Consider the following 24,716-nt stretch of genomic DNA (forward strand, 5'->3'; position numbering starts at 1 on the left):
TGTGTCACCTGCCTCTTTTCGCCAAAAACAATTTCTCTCCGTTTGCTCTGGTAAACATCCATTACAACGCAGTCATTACAACAACCTACCTTTACAACGCAAATGTTACAATGCATCTGCCTTTACATTGCATGCCATTACAATGCATGCCATAACGCATGTCATTACAATGCATGCCATTAGAAACACATTACACTATCCAACACTTTCCCTACTGTTGCACTCACTGGAGTGGGGAATAGTAATTTTTACCCCTACCCTATCCAACACTTACCCTACTGTTGACCTAAAAGTATTATGCGTTGTAATGGTATATGTTGTAATGGATTGCGTTGTAATGGTAGTTTCTAAAAATGCGTTGTAATGGCAGGCGTTGTAAAATCATTCAATGTAATGGTGGTTGCGATGTAAAGTCTGCGTTGTAAAAGCATGCGTTGCAATTGCATGCATTGTAACGTCATATATTTGTTTGCTCTGTGATAGTGACATTTAAGACCATTGAACTGGATAGCCCTGTGGCTTCAAGATTAACACTTTAATTTGCCTCACTCATTTTATCCAGTACTGTGAAAAGCCCAGTCCATTTATTTGGTTTTCTTTGTAAAACCATTATTTGATCAGTTCCTTACTGTCCTCCAAATTATTTGGGGCTTTAATGTACCTAGAACTCTTGGCACTGAAGCCCTGCACATAATCCCCTATATTATGACCTGCACTCAAGGCATTGTTGTCCCAACCCCTTAAGTACAACACATAGAGGCCCTCCAAAACTTTGGAGAGGCTGAAACCATCTCCTTTCTGCGGCACCTCCCTCAGGCAACATGCTTGCATGGTGACAGTGTATACCATTTCCCTCAGCTCTTTCCAGGACAGGAGTCATAGCTTTTAGGGTCTTGTTAAACAAGTTCATTGGTTTGTGGGTGGAAGCACTGCAACATCGTTGGTCCTATCTGAAATAATTTGCTTCTGCAACTCCATTCTGTTGACAGGATCAAGTACGACCTTTGCTGCAATAGGAGCAGTATCAGTGCAGAGGGGCAGTGTCTTAAGTCACTTATTTGCATGGACTAGCTCTACCAGAATATATTTTTTCCCCAAAGTCTTACGGTGTAGGGTGTCCATACACATTTTCTCAAAATACATCCATGCCACTAGATTTGGAATGGGGGCAACCTTGATTAGGCCTCCAGACTTGCCACTCACTTGGCAATTCATACACGACTGACAAAACTCTTATTTTCTTTTCCATCATCTGGAGCCAGTAAAAGCACATTGCTAATCTATCATGGGTCTTGGTTACACCAAGGTCTCTCACTAGGGTAAATGTAATGAGCAAAATCTAACAGGAAAGCCTGTAAAACACAAAGACACCTCTAGCTACCTAGGTCTTCATAATGAGTTGCATCTTAATTCCATCACGGCCGGTGATGGCACAACCAGCCTCACTAGAATTATGAAATTTGCAGATACACTGCAGATCAGTTTGGCTTCACCAAGAGATTTCAGCTGCAATCCCAGGGTAAAACATAAGGGACAGGAGAGATTAATGGGGGACTCATCTGAAAATACCATGTCCCTTGGCAATTCTTCAGTTACTCATAGTAACCTCAGGCCACACCTACAATGTCTGATAACTATGCCCCCTGGAGTTACCAGCACCCCTGGAACCAGCATTTCTAGGGATCAGAGTGGTAAACTTGCCAGGGGGAAAATCAAGCCCACTCATAAAGAGGGCCGTAGTCGCTCCAGGCTCAGAAGCCTTGTGTTCAATTTTGAAAATACTTTCATCTCCCCTTTCTTTGAGAGCCGCCCAGTGTTTGTGTCCTGCAGATGTATGCCTGGACAGGGCCTTCTGCCCCTTTTAACGCAGCAGACTCCAACTGTCTCTGCAGAACAGAAATAAATGCTACCCTGCTCAGACACGGGAGGGGCTCTCCCTTAACGGCAGGTACTTCATGATGGCTAGACACCTCTACCACATGATTCACTTGCAGAACGATAGTCAACATAGCCTTAATTTTTTTTTTGTATCAGAAGAAGAATGATGGGAGAGAAAAAGAAACACTCAAGGAAACGAGAAACAGGTTTGAAATCTTATTTTTTTTTCTTCGAAAAAACACTTTTACAAAGTTTTTGTTTCATTTGAATATTAACACGTAGTATTCTGCAAGCACACTATTTTATTCTAAAAATGAGCCACTCTTACAGAGGCTGCGCTCTTCAAAGTACTTGCATAATATCTCAAAACACTGAAGCTTGACGAATATAAAAATGAAGAAGCAGAAACAGTAAAAACAACAGCAAGGCAAATCTACATTTCAAACAAACAGGTACTTAACATATACTTCATATCATAAGAACAACAAAATACAGAAAAAGATTATTAAGTGGCATATCACATAAAAAATGTACACCTTTATATGAACCATTGTCCAGCAAAGACCTTAGCGAGCATGTAACGTGTTGGTAGCTGCTCAATAAGGTAACATGAGGTAAAAGAAAATGCATGAGATGCATTGTAACTATGCAGCAAAAAAGTTTTTAAAAAAAATCAGTAACATGATGAATCTTCAGAAAATTACGCTCTGAAACAGACACCATTAGTGGTCCTCGAGTCACCCAATAACTTCATGAAATGTTAAAAAGATATTCTGATAATTTGATTCTGAAATAGTATATAATTTCGAGTCATTGTTTAAGGAAACTGGAATCTATAACCAGCGATTATTGGTCCTTAAAACGGACAGCCTGTCCTTAGAAATATTTTAGTTACTGATATGCTAAGATATTCAGTTTACAATATTTATTGATTGTAAATATAACACCTATTTCGTCACTGTGGAATGCAGACCACCCATCACTCCCCTTTCACATCCATGGAATTCTCAAGCCAGAGGCGCGCTGCATCTGCTTGAAAGCCACCTTGCTCCACATTTAACAATGCAGTTACGAAAGGGGGCGCTAAAGTGCGTTAGTTGTTGAAAGTACAGTTGGGGAAAAAGTGCTTCACGCAATTGAATTATTCATCTTACCTTGCACCAGATAGTGAAAAAGTCGAAAGTAACACTAATTTTGAGCTCTATTTCTGCATTTACAATAGAATTCTGTGAGTAGAGCAGAAGACAAACAGGCTCCCAGCCTCCGAGCCTTGCTCTGTGTCCAACAGTCTCATTCCAGAAACCATCCTGCCATCAATGAACATCAGTCTGGCCACCGTTGGTGTAACAACGACGTCAGACAATAGATTCTTCAATTGGTCACACATATTTCTTTAAAAAAACAAAAGTCAGTGCATTTTACAGGATGCAACGTTCCGCTTGGAGCAGCCACATCCAAAGCTTTACACAACATTGTCCTAGATGCATTTTCTTCTGAGCATGCTCTGTGGAACGAACCACAGACCCCTCGGTATTAAATGAACATGCTGTTCATTTTTCTTTTTAAACATGAATACTAACGATACACCAAACGTTCATAAATATGTCACATACGGAACAATCAAATCTATTTTTTTCTCAAAGTGATTTCACATTAAAAGTTCTCCTCTGGCATGGTCAAAAACAATGACTTAAAAATATCCGATTTTTAAAAGATCTGAGCATCAGAAACCTGACGATTTGATCCAGCTATTTTGGCAGTTTTTTTTTTTTTAACAAATAATTTACTTTGCGATATGTACAGATAATATTTCAATAGCATATTCTTTTTTAAGATAGTCTGCCTTCTCTGATGTCATTAAAAACTCTTGTTTTGTGCAAATCCACGGTCATGACGTCATAAGGGCGACATTAAACAGTCTTGCGCTGTTTGTTTTCAGAAAATATGACGCGTTTAGCAAAACCAATTAAATACAATATCCTTAAATAAAATAGCTTACAAGTACATAGACATGATTAACAGGACTAAACGGTTACTGGTTCCACCACAGGTGATTTGATACATTCTTCGTGTAGCTTACTACTTTCTGAAAGGTTTACTGACTCCTCGGTCAGTAGTTCGGGAACCCTTTGACTGTTACCATTCAAACTTGGACAAAATCCATCCAAAGGCGGGTTTTTCAAGTAGGAATGAAATTCCATGTGAGAATGGCTAGGCCTGCGTTCAGGATATGGACGACCATGAGGAGTGCTGTTATCGCTTTCTGAGGAGGCACAACAAACAATCACAGAGGGATTGATCCCGAGGCACCGAGTAACGTCGCCATTTTCTTCAGAGGGCTGCTTATAGTCCGCAAAATGTTCTACTGTGATGTTGTAGGGCGACAAGGCAAGAGAACCGTTCTTAACCGGTTCCTGTTCTTGGTAGGTCTCAAGGATCTGGTTAGCATTGCTACTTGCATGATTCTCTATTTGGTAATAAATAGGTGAGGACTTTGGGTAGAAGGAATCATTTTTAGAGTGGTTTTCCAGCACAGATGTGCGATCGGAATAGCAAAGGACTGAAGGCAAAGACACAACCCCCGTTTGGGTTCCCATCACTTCCCCATAACCTTCAGGTTTGTCTTCATCCTCACCATCTTCATCTTCATCCTCCTCTTCTTCATCGTCGTCGTCATCATCCGATTCACTAGGTGCCAAACTTTGTGTGCTGGAATCAGTGACAGCGCTGCAAAAACTACTCCCATCATCCTCCTCCTCCTCCTCCTCCTCATCATCCTCATCTTCATCTTCACCTTGGCAATCCAATCCATCAAAGGACTGGAAGTGCATAATTGCAGTCTGGGGCTTGGTGTCCATTTCACAATTGTCTACAATAGAATATTCCACAGGGTGCGGCACCTGGAGCATAGGATTATCACGAGCACTTATTTCCGAAAGGCAACCATTGACCATGGAAGCTTGCTGCTCTCGGCTTTTCTCCAACTCCAGTTTCATTATGGTGTGCAAAAAATGAGTCCTCACCCGAATGGGGTTGAATTCAATTCTACCCGCTGCATTACTGCAACCTTCCTTGGTGCAACCACATGGAAAAGACATACGGTCTACCTGCAACAGTAAAGGACAAAAAGAGCAATCAAAAAGGGATGCACTTATGAAGAAAATGTTTAATATCATATATAGGTATACACTTTCATGTGTCAAATAAGAGCTTTTGGCTTTGTCAAAGTGATTTTCGAGTTATTTTGCAAAGTTAGCACAAACAGGTTGTCATCTCTCATGAGTAGTAGCAGCATGCATTTGTATGATTATTAACACATGAAAATACAAAAGAGTGAAGTTAGAACATGGAAGAGTAGTAATGTGTGAACTTCGGGAATATATGCAGGATAAAAACATTTTTGAAGTGAAGTTTGGATTTGTAGTTAAAAGGAGTTGAAGAGGATGGGGAATCTTAAAGAAAACCCACCTTGCAAAAATTGTATTAATCTTACGTTAGAGAAATGCCATTGGATTAATCCAGTGGTACTGATAGAGGAGAGGGATGGAAGGGAATACTAAAGAAAGGATAATGAAAAAACAAAAATCTACGTACAGCCTAAGAAAAATATTATGCCCAGGTCTAGTATCTAGTAGTAGTTTAAACGGTCACTTTTGGCAGTGGCAGCTCTTCCGCTAAGGCGGAGGAGCATCACCCCACTGCTTTTTTGCAGTGAAACAGAGAAAATAAAATGATAACACGTTATCATTTTATTTTCTCCTACTTCCGCCCACAACTGTGCATGAGGGGGCAGGGGAGGAGTGGTAGCACAAGCGGCGGCTGGAATGGATCGTATTAGGGGGGCGGGAGCCACTTCCTCGAAGCGTCTCTCCTCCGTAGTCCTTCCCTCACTTGGCCACAGGAAGCACACCCAGGCTCCCAGTCAGCCAATCACAAAACTGCATTAGCAGTGTTGTGATTGCTATGAGAGAGGCGTTTCGCTCTCAGACGCTGACTGGAGGCCTGGGCATGTTCTCCACATAGGCTGTAATGTAGCCTCCATGGAAAACAGGAGAAGTGCGCAAGTTTATTTTAGGTGGCCTGAGAGAGCAGTCATTTCGAAATTTAGGAGGGTGCTACCACTCCTCCCCTGCCCCCTCATGCAAAGCTGTGGGCGGAAGCAGGAGAAAATAAAATGATAACGTGAGTTATCATTTTATTTTCTCTGTGTTTCACTGCCAAAAGCAGTGGGGCGACGCACCAACTTAGCGAAGGAGCCACCACTGGGTAGTACCCTCCTAAAGTGCGCAATGACTGCTGGAAGGCCCTCTTGGGCCGCCCAAAACAGTCTTGCGCACTTCGCATGTACTCCATGCAGTCTGCATTACAGCCTAGTGGAGAACATGCACAGGCTTCCAGTCAGCGTCTGAGCATCGAAACACGGCACCCAGACCAATCACAACGCTGCTAAGGCAGCGTTGTGATTGGCTGACTGGGCCAACTTAGCGAAGGAGCCACCACTGGGTAGTACCCTCCTGAAGTGCGCAATGACTGCTTGGAAGGCCCTCTTGGGCCGCCCAAAACAGTCTTGCGCACTTCGCATGTACTCCATGCAGTCTGCATTACAGCCTAGTGGAGAACATGCACAGGCTTCCAGTCAGCGTCTGAGCATCGAAACACGGCACCCAGACCAATCACAACGCTGCTAAGGCAGCGTTGTGATTGGCTGACTGGGCCAACTTAGCGAAGGAGCCACCACTGGGTACTACCCTCCTGAAGTGCGCAATGACTGCTTGGAAGGCCCTCTTGGGCCGCCCAAAACAGTCTTGCGCACTTCGCATGTACTCCATGCAGTCTGCATTACAGCCTAGTGGAGAACATGCACAGGCTTCCAGTCAGCGTCTGAGCATCGAAACACGGCACCCAGACCAATCACAACGCTGCTAAGGCAGCGTTGTGATTGGCTGACTGGGAGCCAAGATGTGCTTCCTATGGCCGAGCGAAGGAAGGAATAAAGAGGAGAGACGCAGCAAGGAAATGGCGAAAAGTAAGTTTTTTTTTTTTTTTTAAATAGCTGCTTCCCCATGTCCTCCCCCGACCTTTCTCCTACCTCCCACATCCCCCTTCCGCCCCCCTACATCTGATCCGTGCCGGCGGCCACTGACTTTCGTAGCAACACAGAATGTAAAGCTATGAAATGTGAAGAAAGTAACAGTTGGAATACACACAAAGCATACGAAGACTGCGAAAGCTACGAAGCTTCCTGACTAGGATATATATCTGCTGCACATGGGACAAATTGATATTTCTGGCCTTCAGCAGTCAGTTCTAACAGTAGTCAAATATCACTCAAAGGGTCATTGTCAGGGCTCTGTTGACAACTAAATTGTAATACATTTGGTCAGAGCGACTCAAACGGGTTCTACAAATGAACACAAAGGGCGCGCTTCACCAAGACACGTCAAACATTTACAGCAGTAGAAGTGTGGCTAGAGAAAGGTGTAAATGTACCACTTGTGGAAATTCACAAACCTCTCCAGCAGCATTCCTGCAAAATTGTGTCAATCGTAGCTTTCCAGATAAACAACTAAGAATGCCATGTGTCATCTGCTATTACCCAATACAGTTAAACGCAGTTCACAATTCCTCATTTGACAGATACAGTCTTCTATCAAAGTGCACAATTTTTAGGTCTGGCCTAAAGGCAATTGCAGGGCTCATGGCACCTTCATGTAAATCAAAAAAAAATACATACATATTTACATAGTGGGGCTTTAGGTCAACCCTCTCATTTATCGCCCACTATTGCACACAGCATGGACAACTTAGTCATCCTGTGTTTTTAACCCAGGCCTTCAGCTTACTGCGATTCAAAGCCAATGCTACATTTTCACATTGCCCTGTGATGTGCACTGAACACAAGGCGGATTTCTGGACCTGACCTGAATAGACAATCCTACTAAGAAGCAGCAGTGCTGTTCTAGCAAGAGTGGATTTGATGGTCATTTAAAAAAATATATATAATTATTATTGTAGGCATGTGGCCACCATTTTAGGCAGTGGTTCTTTCATTTTTGTCGTGTATACGTTTTATTTTTGTGGCACACACTTAGAATAAATTAAAGATAGGAAGAAAAATCTGATCATCTCACCAGTTTGCCAAGACCAGACATACCGAATTGCTCAATGATGGTTTTCTTTTTTCTCCACTGGGAAAACATGTTCCCTGTGGAGAAATCCCCATTCGCTAACTCCTTACGAGGTCTGGGGGTGTCCTGATCCCATTCCAGGGTAGGAAGCTGTCGGAGAGGAGTTTGTGAATAGCAACAAACTCACAAGTTTATGTACATTTACACAACACAAACTCTCAAGGCACACTATGCCTTGATCCTCTCACTTCTAATTCCTTGTGTGGGCTTTACTACTGCATAAATGTACGCAATTGCGCCGGATAATTACAGGGTAGTAAAACCATTTAAACCTGAAATTGTGTATACTGTTGTGGATAGCTTTCAGGTGTAACTGGAGTCATATTGGGCTTTTAGGTTTACGGCTGTAATGGCTTTGTGAAACCGGACCGGAGCGTTTTAGATCATTTGTGTTAAAACACGTCAGGGTCTCATAACTTATTTCACAAACTGAAAATATTAATATCAAGATAGTACAATACATTAGCTTTGTTGGCCTCAGAAACCTATCCTTCCACAATAGGTTTACAGAATTTACGTAGCAGAATTGGGAAACGTTTTTCACAGGGAATAAAAGTTTTAATTCGGAACTACCAGCAGCAGGAAAAACTACTAGTCTACCATGTAGGAACAGCTTGTATCATCAATTTGTATCAAAATGTATTTAAGTGTTCTTTAAATGCTATAGCCGATCTAGTATAGTCTGGAAATGTTGTGTTGAATCTTGTGTTGGTCCCTTTTACTTTTGTAGTGTATGCTTTTATAGTAAGATATAGCTCGTGAAGGAGTCCTTGACCCGTTTTGCTGCCTGCCTCTGGGAGCCTCGCTGGGCAATATTTTAACTGGTCCTGTGTGCTGGGAGCCCCGTTGGGCATTGCTGATTGTGGGGGGTGCTGCTGTGCAGGAGGACGGGACTGCGAGGCCCAGCAGGCTGTGCGTGTTCCAGCCAGCACACCTGCCGCCTCTTCCCGTGTCTCCGCCCCCTGCTGACTGCAGAAAACTCCTCGCAGCCCCCGCTTCGCGGGTGCCGCTCGTGAAGGAGTCCTTGACCCGTTTTGCTGCCTGCCTCTGGGAGCCTCGCTGGGCAATATTTTAACTGGTCCTGTGTGCTGGGAGCCCCGTTGGGCATTGCTGATTGTGGGGGGTGCTGCTGTGCAGGAGGACGGGACTGCGAGGCCCAGCAGGCTGTGCGTGTTCCAGCCAGCACACCTGCCGCCTCTTCCCGTGTCTCCGCCCCCTCTATCCACGGACAGCATAAGACCAGAGGATATCACGCGACTGCGGGACGCGCGTGCGGGACATCACCCGGGACAAAGCCCGGACTAAGGGCGGACCCTCTAAGACCCTCATAGACCCACAGAGACTGGACTGGGCCAGAACCCCTGCCCGAATACCGATCAACATAGAACTATTGTGTAAGTGTTTGGGGGGGCTCATTATATAACCATTATGTCTATTGAAATTTTAACCCCGGAGTTACCTGGCCCTGCGAAGTCGGTGGGTTTGGTAAATGGGAAATTAGATAAGTACTTCAAGAAAACCCTCTTGGATACTCAAACCCCCCCCACCCTTGAAGAACTGCGGGCTGAACGACGACGGTCGATTGAAAGTCTAAAGAATAGACCCATCCCGGTGTCACCAGCGCTAACGAGCACTACGGGGGATATTTGTACCCCCTCGCAGGACAGTATCCCTCTAATATTTAGAGAGGGAACATCTACGAGCGATTCTGGCTCTTTAGGCACTACTAGTAATCTGTCAACCACTGTTACTACTCCCTGTATAACTAAACCTATTGTTATAACTAAAGCACAAATCACCCCTATCCCTAAACAAACAATAGAGGTTAATAGTAGGGTAAGAAAAGTCATGCCAGTTAAAATCCATGGTCCCCCTCCGACAAAAAGGCGTAAAAATAACCCTCCAAAGAGGAAAATCAATCATGCAGATTTTGGCATTAAAAAGAATGACAGTACCAGAGGAGGACTGGTTAAAGTAACAGATGAAGGAAGGATAGTTATATCACCAACGCATCCATGTGTTACTCCCCTTACTGACCCTGTCATCTCCACCGCCGATAGCCCTCGAACGGTGGTGACGTTACAGGAACCCTTAGACAGAGCCTTGATTGATAGCATAGAGTCTATAATGAGGACTTATTCTCTGGCTATCATAGATAGACTTAGTAAACTAGAAGTTAGACTTGGGAAGATAGAACATGAACTGGGGAACAAGACTGTAATTAATAAGGTGTCATTTAACCCCCCTATACAAGCCCCAATGGTACCCTCTTCATCAGGTGTTTCTGCTATAATTACTATACCTACTCTTGATCAGACTACCATTCAGCCTCAACCTTCAACTAACACGAGTGGAAGTACATCAGGGAGTAATCCTGATGGACCTAATAGTAAACCCACATTATTACAGGCTGTAACGTCTAATGGACAGCGGAATAATATTGGTCAAGTCCCAGAGAATATAATGAGAGAGAGAGGAAATGAGCGGCTGACTCGAGATTACTATAACAAGGGTCCCCTCCCAGAACTTCCACCAGAAGCTGTACCGTATGTAGTAGTCCTTACTGGGGTACCAGAACTGGGGAAGAATAAACGGGAGGACTTCGCCCAGTTGAAAAATAAAATATCACATTGGTTAAGTCTACATAGACCGATTGCAAACAATATCAATGGAGAAATTATACATGTTCGCCGCCTTCCATGGCTGGGAGGAAGATCCAAAGACATTGAGGGAGACATAGTGGTCATTAATTTTAGAGATCAGAATGCCGTCCATTTTATACTTAACTGGCCTTCAGACCACGGTAGTAAACCTATTACCCCCCGTCCCCTAACATATTTTTATCCTCGCTCAGTGGTGTTCCCATCAAATCATCTATCACGGCGAGCCCCTCCGCCCCCGTTACTGAGGCAAATGCTCCCAAACCCATATTGTCCACCTGTCTACAATAACGGCCCTATATTTAGCGATAAGCAAAAACCCATAGCTGTAGATCTGTATGGGTGGAATATTATAGGTCCAAGGTATAACCCCCGAACACACAGGAGAATGGATCATCTCAAACCTTTTACACCCCTAAATACCACCAACAGGTTTGAGGTGTTGAGTGGCCTGGAAGACTGCGATTGATGCCATCGAGCCACAGGGGAGGGGGAGAAGGAATTCTATGGAGACACAGGGGGTGACACGGGTGTGGGCACGGAGGAAATAGGTCCAACTGATATTAACTCACCCAATGGGTATAATGCTACATGTAGTTTTAGGGGGAATACACCTAATTCTGCCCAGCCTTATTGTAACTCTGTTGCTCCTACCTCGGCCAATGGAAGCACAAGCCCGACCTTACTATCTGAAGACCCCATGCCAGGGGAAGAAACCCATGTCCACACCTTACCCCCACCATCCATTGAGGTTGTCAGTCTAACAGAACGGGGATATAAGATGGCGAGTTGGAATATCGCTGGGTGGAATAACAAGATAGATTGTCTAGGATGGTTAGAATTTATAACCCAATTTGATATCTTGTGTCTCCAGGAGACTTGGGCGGCCGAAGATGTCTATCTTGATGGGTATGCTGCTTATAACTGCCACGCCCAGCCATCCAACATGGGGAGAGCTAGTGGTGGAATGGTGATATTGCTTTCTGTGAGGCTACCGGTCCGAGTAAAAATCCACCGGACCGTCGGCCTGCATTCTCAGTTGTTGTGGTTACAAAACAGAAATGGGCGAAATGTTCTAGTTATAAACCACTACAACAATGCCTTTAACCACTCAAAAACAGATATGGTTGATGAACTTGAGGCGGAGGTGGAAAGGTTACTTGGGCGTAGTGATGTGGCTCCTGATATTTTGTGGGGCGGAGATTTTAACATTCACATGTGCCCATTTAGTGGCAATAGGGTATGTGGGTATGGGGATGAGGTGGGGGAAGTCCAGACCCACTTTATACATTCGGCTTATGGGGATTCCCTTAATACTCTTATGCTTAGAATGGATTTATGTATTATGTTACCTGGCGCAGACAGTGAGGGTAATTCGGTACCAACCTTTACAGGAAGGAATTGTGCCACGGTTATCGATTACCTCATTGTCTCCTCCAGTATTATAGCCTTGTGTTCCTTACCCGTAATAGTAGACCCAGCCCTAAGTGATCATAATTGTTTAACAATGTATCTCTCCTTGTGGGGGGACAAAGTAAAGGTGTTACATGGTGAAGTGACAGATATAGTCCCACATAGACCCAATGGCCCTAGAATTAAATGGGGTAGGCAAAACGAGGAACATTTACTGTGTACCATTGTGTCTGCTTGTATAGATGAGGTAGAATGCTGTCTCGAACCCGAAAAGGATAATGATGATATTCTAGTTAGTTTCGACATTATTAATAAAAATATTGCAGAAATCTTAACTGGAAGAAAACCAAAGGGCCCTAGGACTAATGGGGGATGGTTTAATAGGGAATGTACCAAATCCTTACAAAGACTCAAAGCTGCTCTTAAGGATAAACCCAGAGATAAGGAAGCAGTTAAAACCCTTAGAAGGGAATACTTAATACACCTGAGGGATAGGAAACAGGAACTAAGGGAAGAGGCCTGGAATAACCTGACTAAGGCAGTGGATCTTAAGGATACCAAGCTTTTCTGGTCCACTGTCAATAGTCCCTTCCTCCAAAACGAAGAAGTTCCGGTAATGTCAGCCCAGGTATCTGAGGAACAATGGGTGTCTCATTTTACCAGTATTTTTAACCCCGAAGGACTAGCGGTAGGGGGGGATAGGGAAACCTTGGCTTATATCCCCATACCTCTCAATATTACAGTCTTAGAGGTGGATGCTGCCATCCGGGCCAGTAAGGGGGGAAAGGCGCCGGGCCCTGACGGGGTACCCGTGGACCTTTATAAAGCCGAGATTTCCATCTGGAGCCCATTGTTAACAAAGGTTTTTAATGCTGCTGCCACGATTGCGGCCCCACAAACCTGGGGAGAATCAACTATCATCCCGGTGTATAAAAAAGGGGAGAGGGGTGAGGCAAAAAACTATCGCCCGATCTCTCTCCTTACTGCTTCCCTAAAAATTATGAGTAGGGTTTTATTGAGTCGTTTGGAGGAATGGGTAGAAGGAAATTGGATCCTTGCAGATTCTCAGTATGGATTTCGCAAGGGGTTAGGCACTATAGAACAGTGCATTAATCTAGACCTTATTATATGCAAATATACACGAGCCAAGCAAGGCTCGTTGTTTCTTTGCTTTGCCGACCTGTCCAGTGCCTTTGACTTGGTTGACCATGGTCTTCTGTGGTCAACCTTGTTGGACATGGGTGCCCCTCAAGATATTATCTATTTCTTGGCCCAACTTTATAGGAACCTGACAGCTAAGATTCGATACGGGCAATCGGGGGAGTGTACTTCTAGTGTTAAAATAGGATCTGGAATTAGGCAGGGATGCGTCCGTGCACCTCTCCTTTTCTCCCTTTTTATTAACGCAATTGAGTCGGAACTACGGACCACCAATGCAGACGCACCGACTGCTGGAGGTTTGTCCATCCCAATATTGCTCTATGCGGATGACGCGGTTCTGCTCTCACAAACCCCCTTAGGGTTGCAAAAACTTATGAATAAATTTGCTGATTTTATTAAGGGGAGAAAATTAAAAATTAATAATTCAAAAACTTTTATAATGCCCTGTGGGAAGAAAATTAAGAACCTAAGACCTTTTACAGTTATGGACCAAACTATAAAAGTGGTGGACAAATTTTGTTATTTGGGTATCACTTTTAATAGTCGGGGGATGTGGACTCCCGAAATGATTAATGTAAGAGCCAAAATGGCCAAGTGTTCTTTTGGCTTATTTAGATTTGCATCCAAGCTAGGCTCAAGACGGATACCAGATATGTTGTACTTATATCGCCATAAATGTGTTGCTCTGGCCCTATATGGTTCAGGAGTGTGGGGCCATTGTAATAACAACACGCTCCAGGTTGAGGAAAACAAATTTGTCAAAAAACTCCTTTGTTTACCGTCTTCTTCCTCAACAAAGCTGATCCATCAGGAGGCTGGTCTAGAACATCTATCTGACTTGATCAGACTAAGACCCCTGTTAGTATGGAGATCTATATGGTCCAAGGAACAGACTGGTTTCACAAGAAAGATAATTTTAGACTGTCTTTACATGGACAACTGTTCTCGCATCCCCTGGCTTAATTATATTATCCGAACATTTAATGATGTTTTTAATGTTACGGTGTGTGATAACCCTTCTTGTGTTTTAGATATCTCGAAGAGCGAGATTAAACATGAATTTCTGAGGGTTAGCATGGTAAAGCGTAACGTAGCTACTGCTGAGTTCTCCTCACATGTTTTTTATGACAGATATATTAAGGAAGAAATGGGGCTCCCAGGATACCTTAAATTGGTTACCATCCGATCCCACCAATATGTATTGACAAGATTACGGATGGGGATTGTTCATTTGCTTGTTGCGTACCCTGTAATGAAGACTTATACTACTGCCCCCTGTCCGTGCGATGGGATTACAAAGCAAAGTACGGAACATTTTTTATTGCTATGCCCTCTCTATCTCTATCTTCGAAAAGTATATCTGAAACCGCTTTTTAGAAAATATAATGTATCCAATATTGTTTCGGCCATGGGGCTTTTATTTGGCCTTAACTCACAGGACATCTGTTTTTTTACTGCTGTATATATTTTAAAATCGATATGACTGAGGAAAAGCAGTCTTTTTTAAACATGTGTCTATCTTATAACCTGCTGAATCCTCATGTTTTAATATCTATGTATGTATGTACTTTTATGATTATTAATTAATGATCGAATAAAGTTTTTGAAACTTGAAAACTTGAAACTAGTAAGATAAATGATCTTACTTCCCAAAAAGTTTTAAAACTAATAGAAATAACTGGCTTTTAAAGTTGTTGTACATTAATCTCCCGCCAAATGTTTTTGCATTTTCTTATAAATAAAATGTGACTGTGTTTAATTAAATAATGTGAGGAGGCAGTACATAGCTAATGTTTGAATGAGATGGTTTCACCAGTCCATATATGTGGCTTCTGAAATCCTACATAGTGACGATGATTCAGAAGATAGCAATGACTATGGAATGTATGCCCATAGAAACAATAGCAGGAGCAAGAAAAGAAGTCTTTTGGGCCCAGTGGCCACTATCTGGTACAGCAGGGGCTGACAGTCAGTGTTGGGTTGGTCACTGGGCCTGCTGCACATGACCAATGGCCTTCCATACTGTGGTTGGCTGCTCACGGCTGGTTGCTTGTGGGGCCTGTCTACAGGCCAAGCCTTGTGACCAAACCTTACTGTGCATGACCGAAGGACACAAAGGGTAACAACTTAATATGATCCAATATTGCCATTGAGGGGCTCTGGTGATATCAGACAACAAGGCCAGAGGCTAAATGGTTTTTAAATGTCACCAGCAGCCTGAGATGGCAAAAGAGTCTCTTATTACGTTACCTAGTATGTATGTTTCATATAACACGTTTATTGTGGAGTAGTTAGGTTGAAAGAAAACCGGTTTAATCCAAAAAGAAGCCAAAAATAGGTACAGACTGGAATTAGAATGTTTAGGTTTTGTTTACGATTCATGAATAAATTGTTACAGAAACAATGGACAATAGTGAGGGCCAGTAGAATGATGTGGCTGCAGCATTTACTGTATAGTTATGGATTTACCTTATTTGCTATATAATTTGCAGATTTCAAACAGAATGTTTTTAGCTGAAAAGGAGGTAAATATTACTGTCAGGGAAAGTGCTGCTTCATTTCCTTTTTTCTACATAATTTAGATAAACTAACTGCATAATGTGGTCTTTCATGGCGCATAATACTGGTAGATTCGGCAATGGTAAAGCTCTACATATGTCACGGTTTCCTGTATAATATGGTTTTCTTACACCACTGCATGATATATATATATATATATATATATATATATTACCTACTGGCGGTCGCCAGTAGGTAGTTATAGTTAGGACCACGTTTCCATAGGAAATCCGCAACATTCTATTTTGAATAACTTTGGCGCCGGTTGACGAATCCTCGCGAATTTTTCAAAATAGGTGGGGCGCTACGCTCCGCTCCTACCCTGAAAGTCTCGGGGGGGATTCGTCAAGCGGGGGCTGAGATAAAAGGGGGGTCCCAAAACGCGTTTTTCCCATGCATTTTTCCATAGGACCTTTAGACACAGCTACAGCCCGAACGGCTGAACAGAATTACTTGAAATTTGGCAGAGAGGTAGTCCTCAGGTCAAGGAAGTGCCTTTTGTAGGTTTGGTGTAAATCTGTTCAGTAGATTCTGAGAAAATAGCCTTTAAATCAATATATATATCTGAGCCAGCGTACGGTGCGCTTACGGTGCACTTACCGTACGCGTACGGTGGCGTGCGCGATTCTGATTGGCCCTTAGACCTTAGTAAACATTCGAATCGGTCGAAACCAGGAAGCGGCGGCCGCCATTTTCTCTCTCGCACTCTGACAGGGGGTTGAAAAACCAAGTGCAAAAACATGTAAAGGGGCTGTTTACACAGCTCCCAAGCACCTAGCCATGTCGAGGGAGTCCCCAACGATCCCCTAAGTGAAAAAAGGCAATTTTAATTTTTTCGAAAATTTCGCCGATTACGCTTACCGTACGCGTACGGTAAGAAATAATAATAATAAAAAAAATATCCACATTCTCCTCACCCCGTGTGCAAAAGGAGCCTGAAAGGCACCTTATGTGCATGGCTTAATAGGTCTAAACAAAACATATATTTTACCTGTCACAACGATGCTCATCATATGTCCTCCATGTGCGCACGGTGCGCGAAGCGCATCGTGCGTTCATGGCCCATCTAGCGTAACGTGGGCACGCGGTGCGCGAAGCACGGAACGAACTGCGTTAAGTGGGCGCGCACGCCACAAATGGCGTAAAGTAACTTAGCATTTAAAAAAACGTACAAATTCACTGAAAAAACCATAGGTTTCACACACGTTATAGTTAGGAATTAGCATTTAAAGAACCTTGCAAATTCACTGAAAAAACCATAGGTTTCACACATGTTATAGTTAGCTGGACATTTTACTGATAAAAAACCAATGAAATTCCCCCGTTATAGTTACTGTAGGCAACTATAACTCACGCGACCGTAATCCTCTGCTGATGACATATGTGTCTTTATGAAAAAAAAATATTTGTAATATATGTATAGCTAAAATTTAATGGAAGAAGACATGGGCAAATAAGTGTCTAAATACAGTATTAGCATCAGCAGAGGATTGCGGTCGCGTGAGTTATAGTTGCCTACAGTAATTATAACGGGGGAATTTCATTGGTTTTTTATCAGTAAAATGTCCAGCTAACTATAACATGTGTGAAACCTATGGTTTTTTCAGTGAATATATATATATATATATATATATATATATATATATATATATATATATATATATATATATATATATATATATATATATATATATTCTTGAGAAGACTTCCCAATATGTAGATTATTTTCTCCAAGACATAGTACAGTGCTTGCCATCCTATGTTAGAGACACTAGCGACTTCCTCCATAAACTTAAACATATAAATTGGCAACATGACTTTTTGCTAATAACGCTGGATGTAACATCTTTATATACATCGATCAATAATCAAGATGGCATGAGAGCTCTCCAATACTTTTTGGGAAAAAGAACATTGGAGCTATTTGAACACAACAAAATGCTGCTCAATATGGTTGAGTTTTGTCTACACCATAATATCTTTTTGTTTCAGATTTCGCTGTATAAACAACAACGCGGAGTAGCTATGGGAGCCCGCTTCTCCCCCAGCTATGCTTGCTTGCACATGGGCTGGTGGGAGGAGCTGGTACTTTTAAAACAACACACTGCAGTTTTTCAAACTAACGTTAAATGTTGGCTACGTTACATCGATGATTTGTTTTTAATTTGGCATGGCAATAAGCAGGAAGCTGAACATTTTATTACGGAGTTAAATACAAATGATCTTAATCTGCATTTTACATCTAATATTAGTTCCACTTCCATACATTTTTTAGATGTAGAAATTTATGTCCAGGCAGTTAAATTGGAAACTAAGTTGCACAGAAAACCCACGGCTGGCAACTCAATTCTGCATGCCAGCAGTTTCCACCCGCAACCTCTTATTCAAAGTATCCCTTATGGGGAAATAATGCGTTTAAGAAGGATTTGCAGCTTAGAAGAGGAACTTATAGAAGCACAACAAGCTTGTGCTAGCAGATTTAGATCCAGAGGATATTCTAACAAAGTTATTGACCAGGCCATTACTAAAAGTATGGAGCAAAGCAGGGTGGACTTAATAGGAGGAGTTAACAAAAAGAAAGAACAAGCTTTACAACCTCCTATGTTCAGATTTATCCTCAGATACAGTAAACAGGATAAACAATTGAAAAAGATCATTAGAAAAAATTGGCCATTAATTCTTGATGATCCCGTTATTGGCCATACTCTTCCCAAACAGGCATCCATAACCTACACTAGATCTATCTCAATGAGGGATGTCCTGGTCAAGAATGATCCTTATACTCAACCAAAAAATACCTGGCTATCACAAAGGAAAGTATTTATCAGTTGTAAAACATGCAAGGCATGTCAACACGCAGTAAATAAATCATCCTACACTACTCCCTTCAGTTCAGAAGAAAGAACCATTGAAAAAGCACTGACCTGCAAATCTGATTTTGTGATATATGTGTTGGAATGTCCCTGTTCCCTTAAATATGTGGGAAGTACAATCTTACAGGGACACAAACGCATACTTCAACATATCAGGGCCATTAAAAACAAAGATACAACTTATCCAGAGGCGAGACATTTCTCAGAAAAACATAACGCAGACCCCAAGGAATTGAAATACTTTCTAATCTATGCCATCCCTCCATACAAAAGAGGAGGAGATAGGGAAAAAGCAATCAGAAGGTTGGAAACTAGATATATCTTAGATCTAGACAGCAAACAACCTGGAGGCTTAAACGTCACAGAGGAACTCTTATACATGCCTTTAAAATCAAGATTTCAGCTTCTTTTACCCAACTTAAACGCCCAGAAATGTTAATATTAATTTTGAGATTAGGGTTAATATTTGGGTAATTTAGAACTGTTAACCTATAATATAAAGCTGCAGGGGCAATAGTCCTATTCCCCCTCCCCTCCCCCTTTTTTCTTTTAGATAAATACCAAATGCTTGTATTACACATATCATTTTATATAAACCTTTTTGTAAACACTTTACACATTTTTTATACACTTTTTTAGGCAACTTCTTAGGATTTTAGTAGGATATTTATATATTTGGGTATTTAAATATTTTAGCATGGTTTTTAAATAAACAAAATTGTTGGCACAATGAATGCAAAATTATATGATTGTAAGCTCTACATCAAAGCATTGCAAAAAAAGATATTTAAATCTGGATGCCATGAATATTGCTTTTAATATATTATTTTAATATATTATGCCAATTGCCATGTATAAAAGTTTTATGTATTTATACCAATATAACTGAAACGCTATCATGTCAAAAGATATTCTAATCTATATATTTTGCACACTTGTAACAACAGCCAAAATATTTTGTCTATGTCTATGCGAAAATATGCACTGAGCACTTGTCACTTTAAGGGCTAACAACATAGAAGTAAGCGAAAAAGAGTTGAAAAAAACGGTGAAAAAAACTATGCAAATGTGATAGGAGAAAAAAATGCTGGTGTATAAAACAGGTTACATCTGGTACTTGCGCATCATGTGATCAAGGCACTTCCGGGTGCCGAAACGCGTAATGCTGCTAAACGCTACGATGGACAAATGTGATTAAAATAAAAATCTGCACCTTACCTGTGGTCCGTGCTCCTTGCGGCAATTAGAGTGGCAGTCGGAGTTACATTGATATATATATATATATATTCACTGAAAAAACCACAGGTTTCAGGGACGTTCTAGTTGGTTGGACATTTTACTCGTACAAAACCAGAGAAATTCGATTGTTATAGTTAGTTGAGCTAACTATAACTCGCGCCCCCGCAATGTACTGCTGAGGACGTCACATATTACATCATTCATGACATGGTCAGTGACATCACTGATTTGATCATCCATGGACTCTGTTTCTGTAAAGTTTAAATATTATATATATATGCCAAGGTGCATTGAACAATGAGTGGGTGTATAAGTGTCTGAGTGGATGATTTAGTAGGTGCGTGACTGACTGTATAGGTGAGTGATTGTGTCCTACTGAATGCATGGGTTAGTGACTAAACTGTGTGAATGTCTGTATCAGTCTGTTAGTTGGTGAGTAGCTACATGACTGTCTATATGGGTTATTGATTGGTTGTCTGAGTATCTGTATGGGTGCCTGAGTGTCTGTGTGGCTGGGTGGGTGGGGTGTGTGACTCTGTGCATAGATGTGTGGGTGGGTGATTCACTGGGTATATGGGTTCAAGAGTGCATCTGTGAAGGGTGGGTGAGTGTGTGTATGGGTCTGTTGGTGAGTGAATGGATGTCTCAGTGGTACATGTGTGAGTAACTACATATGTGAAAAGCAGTATATGTGAGTGTTGGAGTATATAAATGGCTATATGTGAGAGTGAGCGATTGTGAGAGTGGCTGTATGGATGTGTGCTTGTATCAGTGCTTGTATAAGAGACTAAGTATGTGTTAGAATCTGTATGAATACGTGAGGTGGTGTGTGTATAACTGTATAGGTGAGTAAATGGGAGTATGATTGATTGTTTGCATGACTGACTAGGTGTGTGAGTAACTATAGATGAGTGGTGGTGTGTGAGTGTCTGTATAGGTGTATGAGGGCATATGATAGTGCTGGATTGATGAGTGACTGAATGTATGAGTGACTGTATGGGTGAATGAGTGAATGTGTTTGTAGACCTAGGAATCAGTGAGTGGGTATGTGGTAACTGGTAATGGTGTCTATGGTTTTAAAAATGGTAGTCTGTATTTTAGAGTGGATGTATCAAAGAGTATATTAGGGTGTGAGGAGGTGCATCAGATTATCACGTGGATGATGTCATCAGAAATGTCATTTGAGATATCAGCAGTGCATTGCGGGGGTGCGAGTTATAGTTAGCTCAACTAACTATAACAACCGAATTTCTCTGGTTTTGTACAAGTAAAATGTCCAACTAACTAAAATGTCCCATCAACCTGTGTTTTTTTCAGTGAATTTCAAAGGTTTTTTAAATGCTAATTTCTAACTATGCCTACCGAGGTAGGATATGTGCAGAGAGAGGAAGAAAAGTGCAGAAAGAAGTAAGAGAAATGCAGAAAGAGGCAACAAAGGTGCAGAAAGAGGCCTTGTTGTAAAGTCATCCAACGTTTTGCTGACTGGTACTGGTGGTAACTGACTGTCTAACCAGGCCCGGAGCCAGTGCTATGCTGAAAGACACTTAGAATACAGTGAAAACACCTACATACACTAGGGTACACTATGGGTTGGGGTACCCATGTGATTGGCATGAGCTCCCCTGTAAGGCCCTAGTACATAATAGGGCAGGGGGATTAAAACTACCTCTAAGTCAGAGGTGCAGAAAGAGGCAAGAGAAGTGCAGAAAGAAGCAACAGATGTGCTGAAACAGGCAAGAGAGGTGCAGAAAGAAGCAAATGAAGTGCAGAAAGAGGCAAGAGAGGTGCACAAAGAGGCAACACAGGTGTAGAAAGAGGCAGGAGTGGTGCAGAAAGAAGGAAGAGAAGTGCAGAAAGTGGCAAGAGAATTGCTGAAAGAAGCAACAGAGGTGTAGAAAGAAGCAAGAGAAGTACAGAAAGAAGCCACAGAGGTGCAAAAAGCGGCAAGAGGGGTGTAGAAAAAAGTGGAGAGGTGCACAAAGAGGCAAGAGAGGAACAGAAAGAGGCAGGAGGGTTGCAGAAAGAAGGAAGAGAAGTTCAGAAAGGTGCAACAGAGGTGCAGAAAGAGGCACCAAGGGTGCAGAAAGAGCAAGAGAACTGCAGAAACAGGCAGGAAAGGTACAGAAAGAGGGAACAGGGGTGCAGAAAGAGGCAAGAGAGGTGCAGAAAGAGGCAAGAGAATTGCTGAAAGAAGCAACAGAGGTGCAGAAAGAAGCAAGAGCAGCGCAGAAAGAACCAACAGAGGAGCAAAAAGAGGCAAGAGGGGTGCCGAAAAAGGTAGGAGAGGTGCACAAAGAGGCAGGAGAGGTACAGAAAGCGGCAAGAGGGGTGCAGAAAGAAAGAAAGAAAGAGAAGTGCGCAAAGAACCAACAGAGGTACAGAAAGAGGCAAGAGAGGTGCAGAAACGGGCAGGAAAGGTGCAGAAAGATGGAACAGCAGTGCAGAAAGACGGAAGAGAGGTGCAGAAAGAGAAAAGAGGGGTGCAGAAAGAGAAAATAGGGGTGCAGAAAGATGCAAATGAGGTGTAGAAAGAGGCAATATAGAAGTGAATAAAGTCGCAAGCGAGGTGTAAAAACCAGCAAAAGAGGTGCAAAAAGAGGCAATAGAATTGCTGAAAGAAGCAAGAGAGGTGTGGAAAGAAGCAAGAGAAGTGCAGAAAGAGGCAAAAGCGGTGCAGAAAATGTCAAGAGAACAGCAGAAAGATGGATGCAAAAATAGAGAAGAAGGGTGCAGAAAGAAGCAAGAGAAGTGCAGAAAGAGGCAAGAGAGGTGCACAAAGAGGCAAGAGAGGTGTAGAAAGAAGCAAGAGCTGTGCAGAATGAACCAACAGAGGTACAAAAAGAGGCAAGAGGAGTGCAGAAAGAGGTTCACAAAGATACAAGAGTGGTACAGAAAGAGGCAGGAGGGGTGCAGAAAGAAGGAAGAGAAGTGCAGAAAGAGGCAAGAGAATTGCTGAAAGAAGCAACAGATGTGTAGAAATAAGAGCAGTGCAGAAAGAACCAAGAGAGGTGCTAAAAGAGGCAAGAGGGGTGCCGAAAAAGGTAGGAGAGGTGCACAAAGAGACAAGAGAGGTGCAGAAAGCGGCAGGATGTGTGCAGAAAGAAAGAAGTGCGAAAAGAACCAACAGAGGTACAGAAAGAGGCAAGAGAGGTGCAGAAACAGGCAGCAAAGGTGCCGAAAGATTGAACAGCGGTGCAGAAAGACGGCAGAGGTGCAGAAAGAGAAAAGAGGGATGCAGAAAGAAGCAAATGAGGTATAGAAAGAGGCAATAGAGGTGCATAAAGACGCAAGCGAGGTGTAGAAACCAGCAAAAGAGGTGCAGAAAGAGGCAATAGAATTGCTGAAAGAAGCAACAGAGGTGTGGAAAGACGCAAGAGAAGTGCGGAAAGAGGAAAAAGAGGTGCAGAAAATGTCAAGAGAACCACAGAAAGAGGCAAGAGGGATGCAAAAAAAGGAAAAGGGTGCAGAAAGATGCAAGAGGTGCAGAAAGAGGCAAGAGAGGTGCAGAAAGAGACAAGAGGGGTGCAGAAAGAGACAAGAGGGGTGCAGAAATAGGCAACAGAAATGCAGAAATAGGCAACAGAAATGCACAAACAGGCAAGAGAGAAGCAGAAAGAGGCAAGAGAGGAGCAGAAAGAGGCAAGAGAGGAGCAGACAGAGGCAAGAGAGGTGTAGAAAGAAGCAAGATCAGTGCAGAAAGAGGCAGGAGGGGTGCAGAAAGAAGCAAGTGAGGTGCAGAAAGATGCAACAAAGGTGCAGAAAGACAAGAGAGGTGCAGAAAGACAAGAGAGGTGCAGAAACAAGCAAGAAAAGTGCAGAAAGAGGCAAGAGAATTGGTGAAAGAAGCAACAGAGGTGTAGAAAGAAACAAGAGAAATGCAGAAAGAGGCAAGTGAGGTGCAGAAAGAAGCAAGAGTAGTGCAGAAAGAACCAACAGAGGTGCAAAAAGAGGCATGAGGGATGCAGAAAGAGGCAAGAGGGGTGCAGAAAGAAGGAAGAGAAGTGCAGAAAGAGGCATGAGAATTGCTGAAAGAAGCAACAGGGGTGTACAAAGAAGGAAGAGAAGTGCAGAAAGAGGCATGAGAATTGCTGAAAGAAGCAACAGGGGTGTACAAAGAAGGAAGAGAAGTGCAGAAAGAGGCAATAGCAGTGCAGAAATAACCAACAGCGGTGCAAAAACAGGCAAGAGGTGTGCAGAAGGAGGCAGGAGGGGTGCAGAAAGAAAGAAGAGAAGTGCAGAAAGAAGCAACAGAGGTGCTGAATTAGGCGCGAAGGGTGCAGAAAGAGCAAGAGAAGTGCAGAAAAAAGCAACAGAGGTACACAAAGAGGCAAGAGAGATGCAGAAACCGGCAGGCTAGGTGCAGAGAGAGGGAACAGGGGTGCAGAAAGAGGCAAGAGAGGTACAGAAAGAGGGGAGAGGGTACAGAAAGAGGGGAGAGGGTGCAGGAAGAGGGGTGCAGAAAGAGGCAACAGAGGTGCAGAAAGACGCAAGAGAGGTACAGAAACAAGCAAGAGAAGTGCAGAAAGAGGCCAGAGAATTGCTGAAAGAAGCAACTGAGGTGAAGAAAGAAGCAAGAGAAGTGCAGAAAGAGGCAAGTGAGGTACAGAAAGAACCAACAGAGGTGCACAAAGAGGCAAGAGGGGGTGTAGAAAGAGGCAAGAGAAGTGCAGAAAGAGGCAAGAGAAGTGCAGAAAGAGGCAAGCGAAGTGCAGAAAGAGACAAGAGAAGTGCAGAAGGAAGAGTGT

At 42.6% G+C, this 24,716-nt stretch overlaps 1 protein-coding gene across 2 annotated transcripts in view; it reads right to left on the bottom strand.

Moving 5' to 3' along the window:
- Positions 1–2,094: 2,094 nt before the first annotated feature.
- CSRNP3 (cysteine and serine rich nuclear protein 3) overlaps positions 2,095–24,716 on the bottom strand; it is a 280,256-nt gene continuing 257,634 nt past the window's right edge. For both annotated transcript variants that reach the window (XM_085645399.1, XM_085645400.1), the window contains exon 5: positions 2,095–4,985. In XM_085645399.1, the coding sequence (XP_085501525.1) occupies positions 3,903–4,985 (1,083 nt within the window). In that variant the 3' untranslated portion in view covers positions 2,095–3,902. The remainder of the gene's footprint in view (positions 4,986–24,716) is intronic.

Source organism: Triturus cristatus, chromosome 3_1 (assembly GCF_964204655.1).
Source record: "Triturus cristatus chromosome 3_1, aTriCri1.1, whole genome shotgun sequence".
In the NCBI taxonomy this organism is placed as follows: Eukaryota; Metazoa; Chordata; class Amphibia; order Caudata; family Salamandridae; genus Triturus; species Triturus cristatus.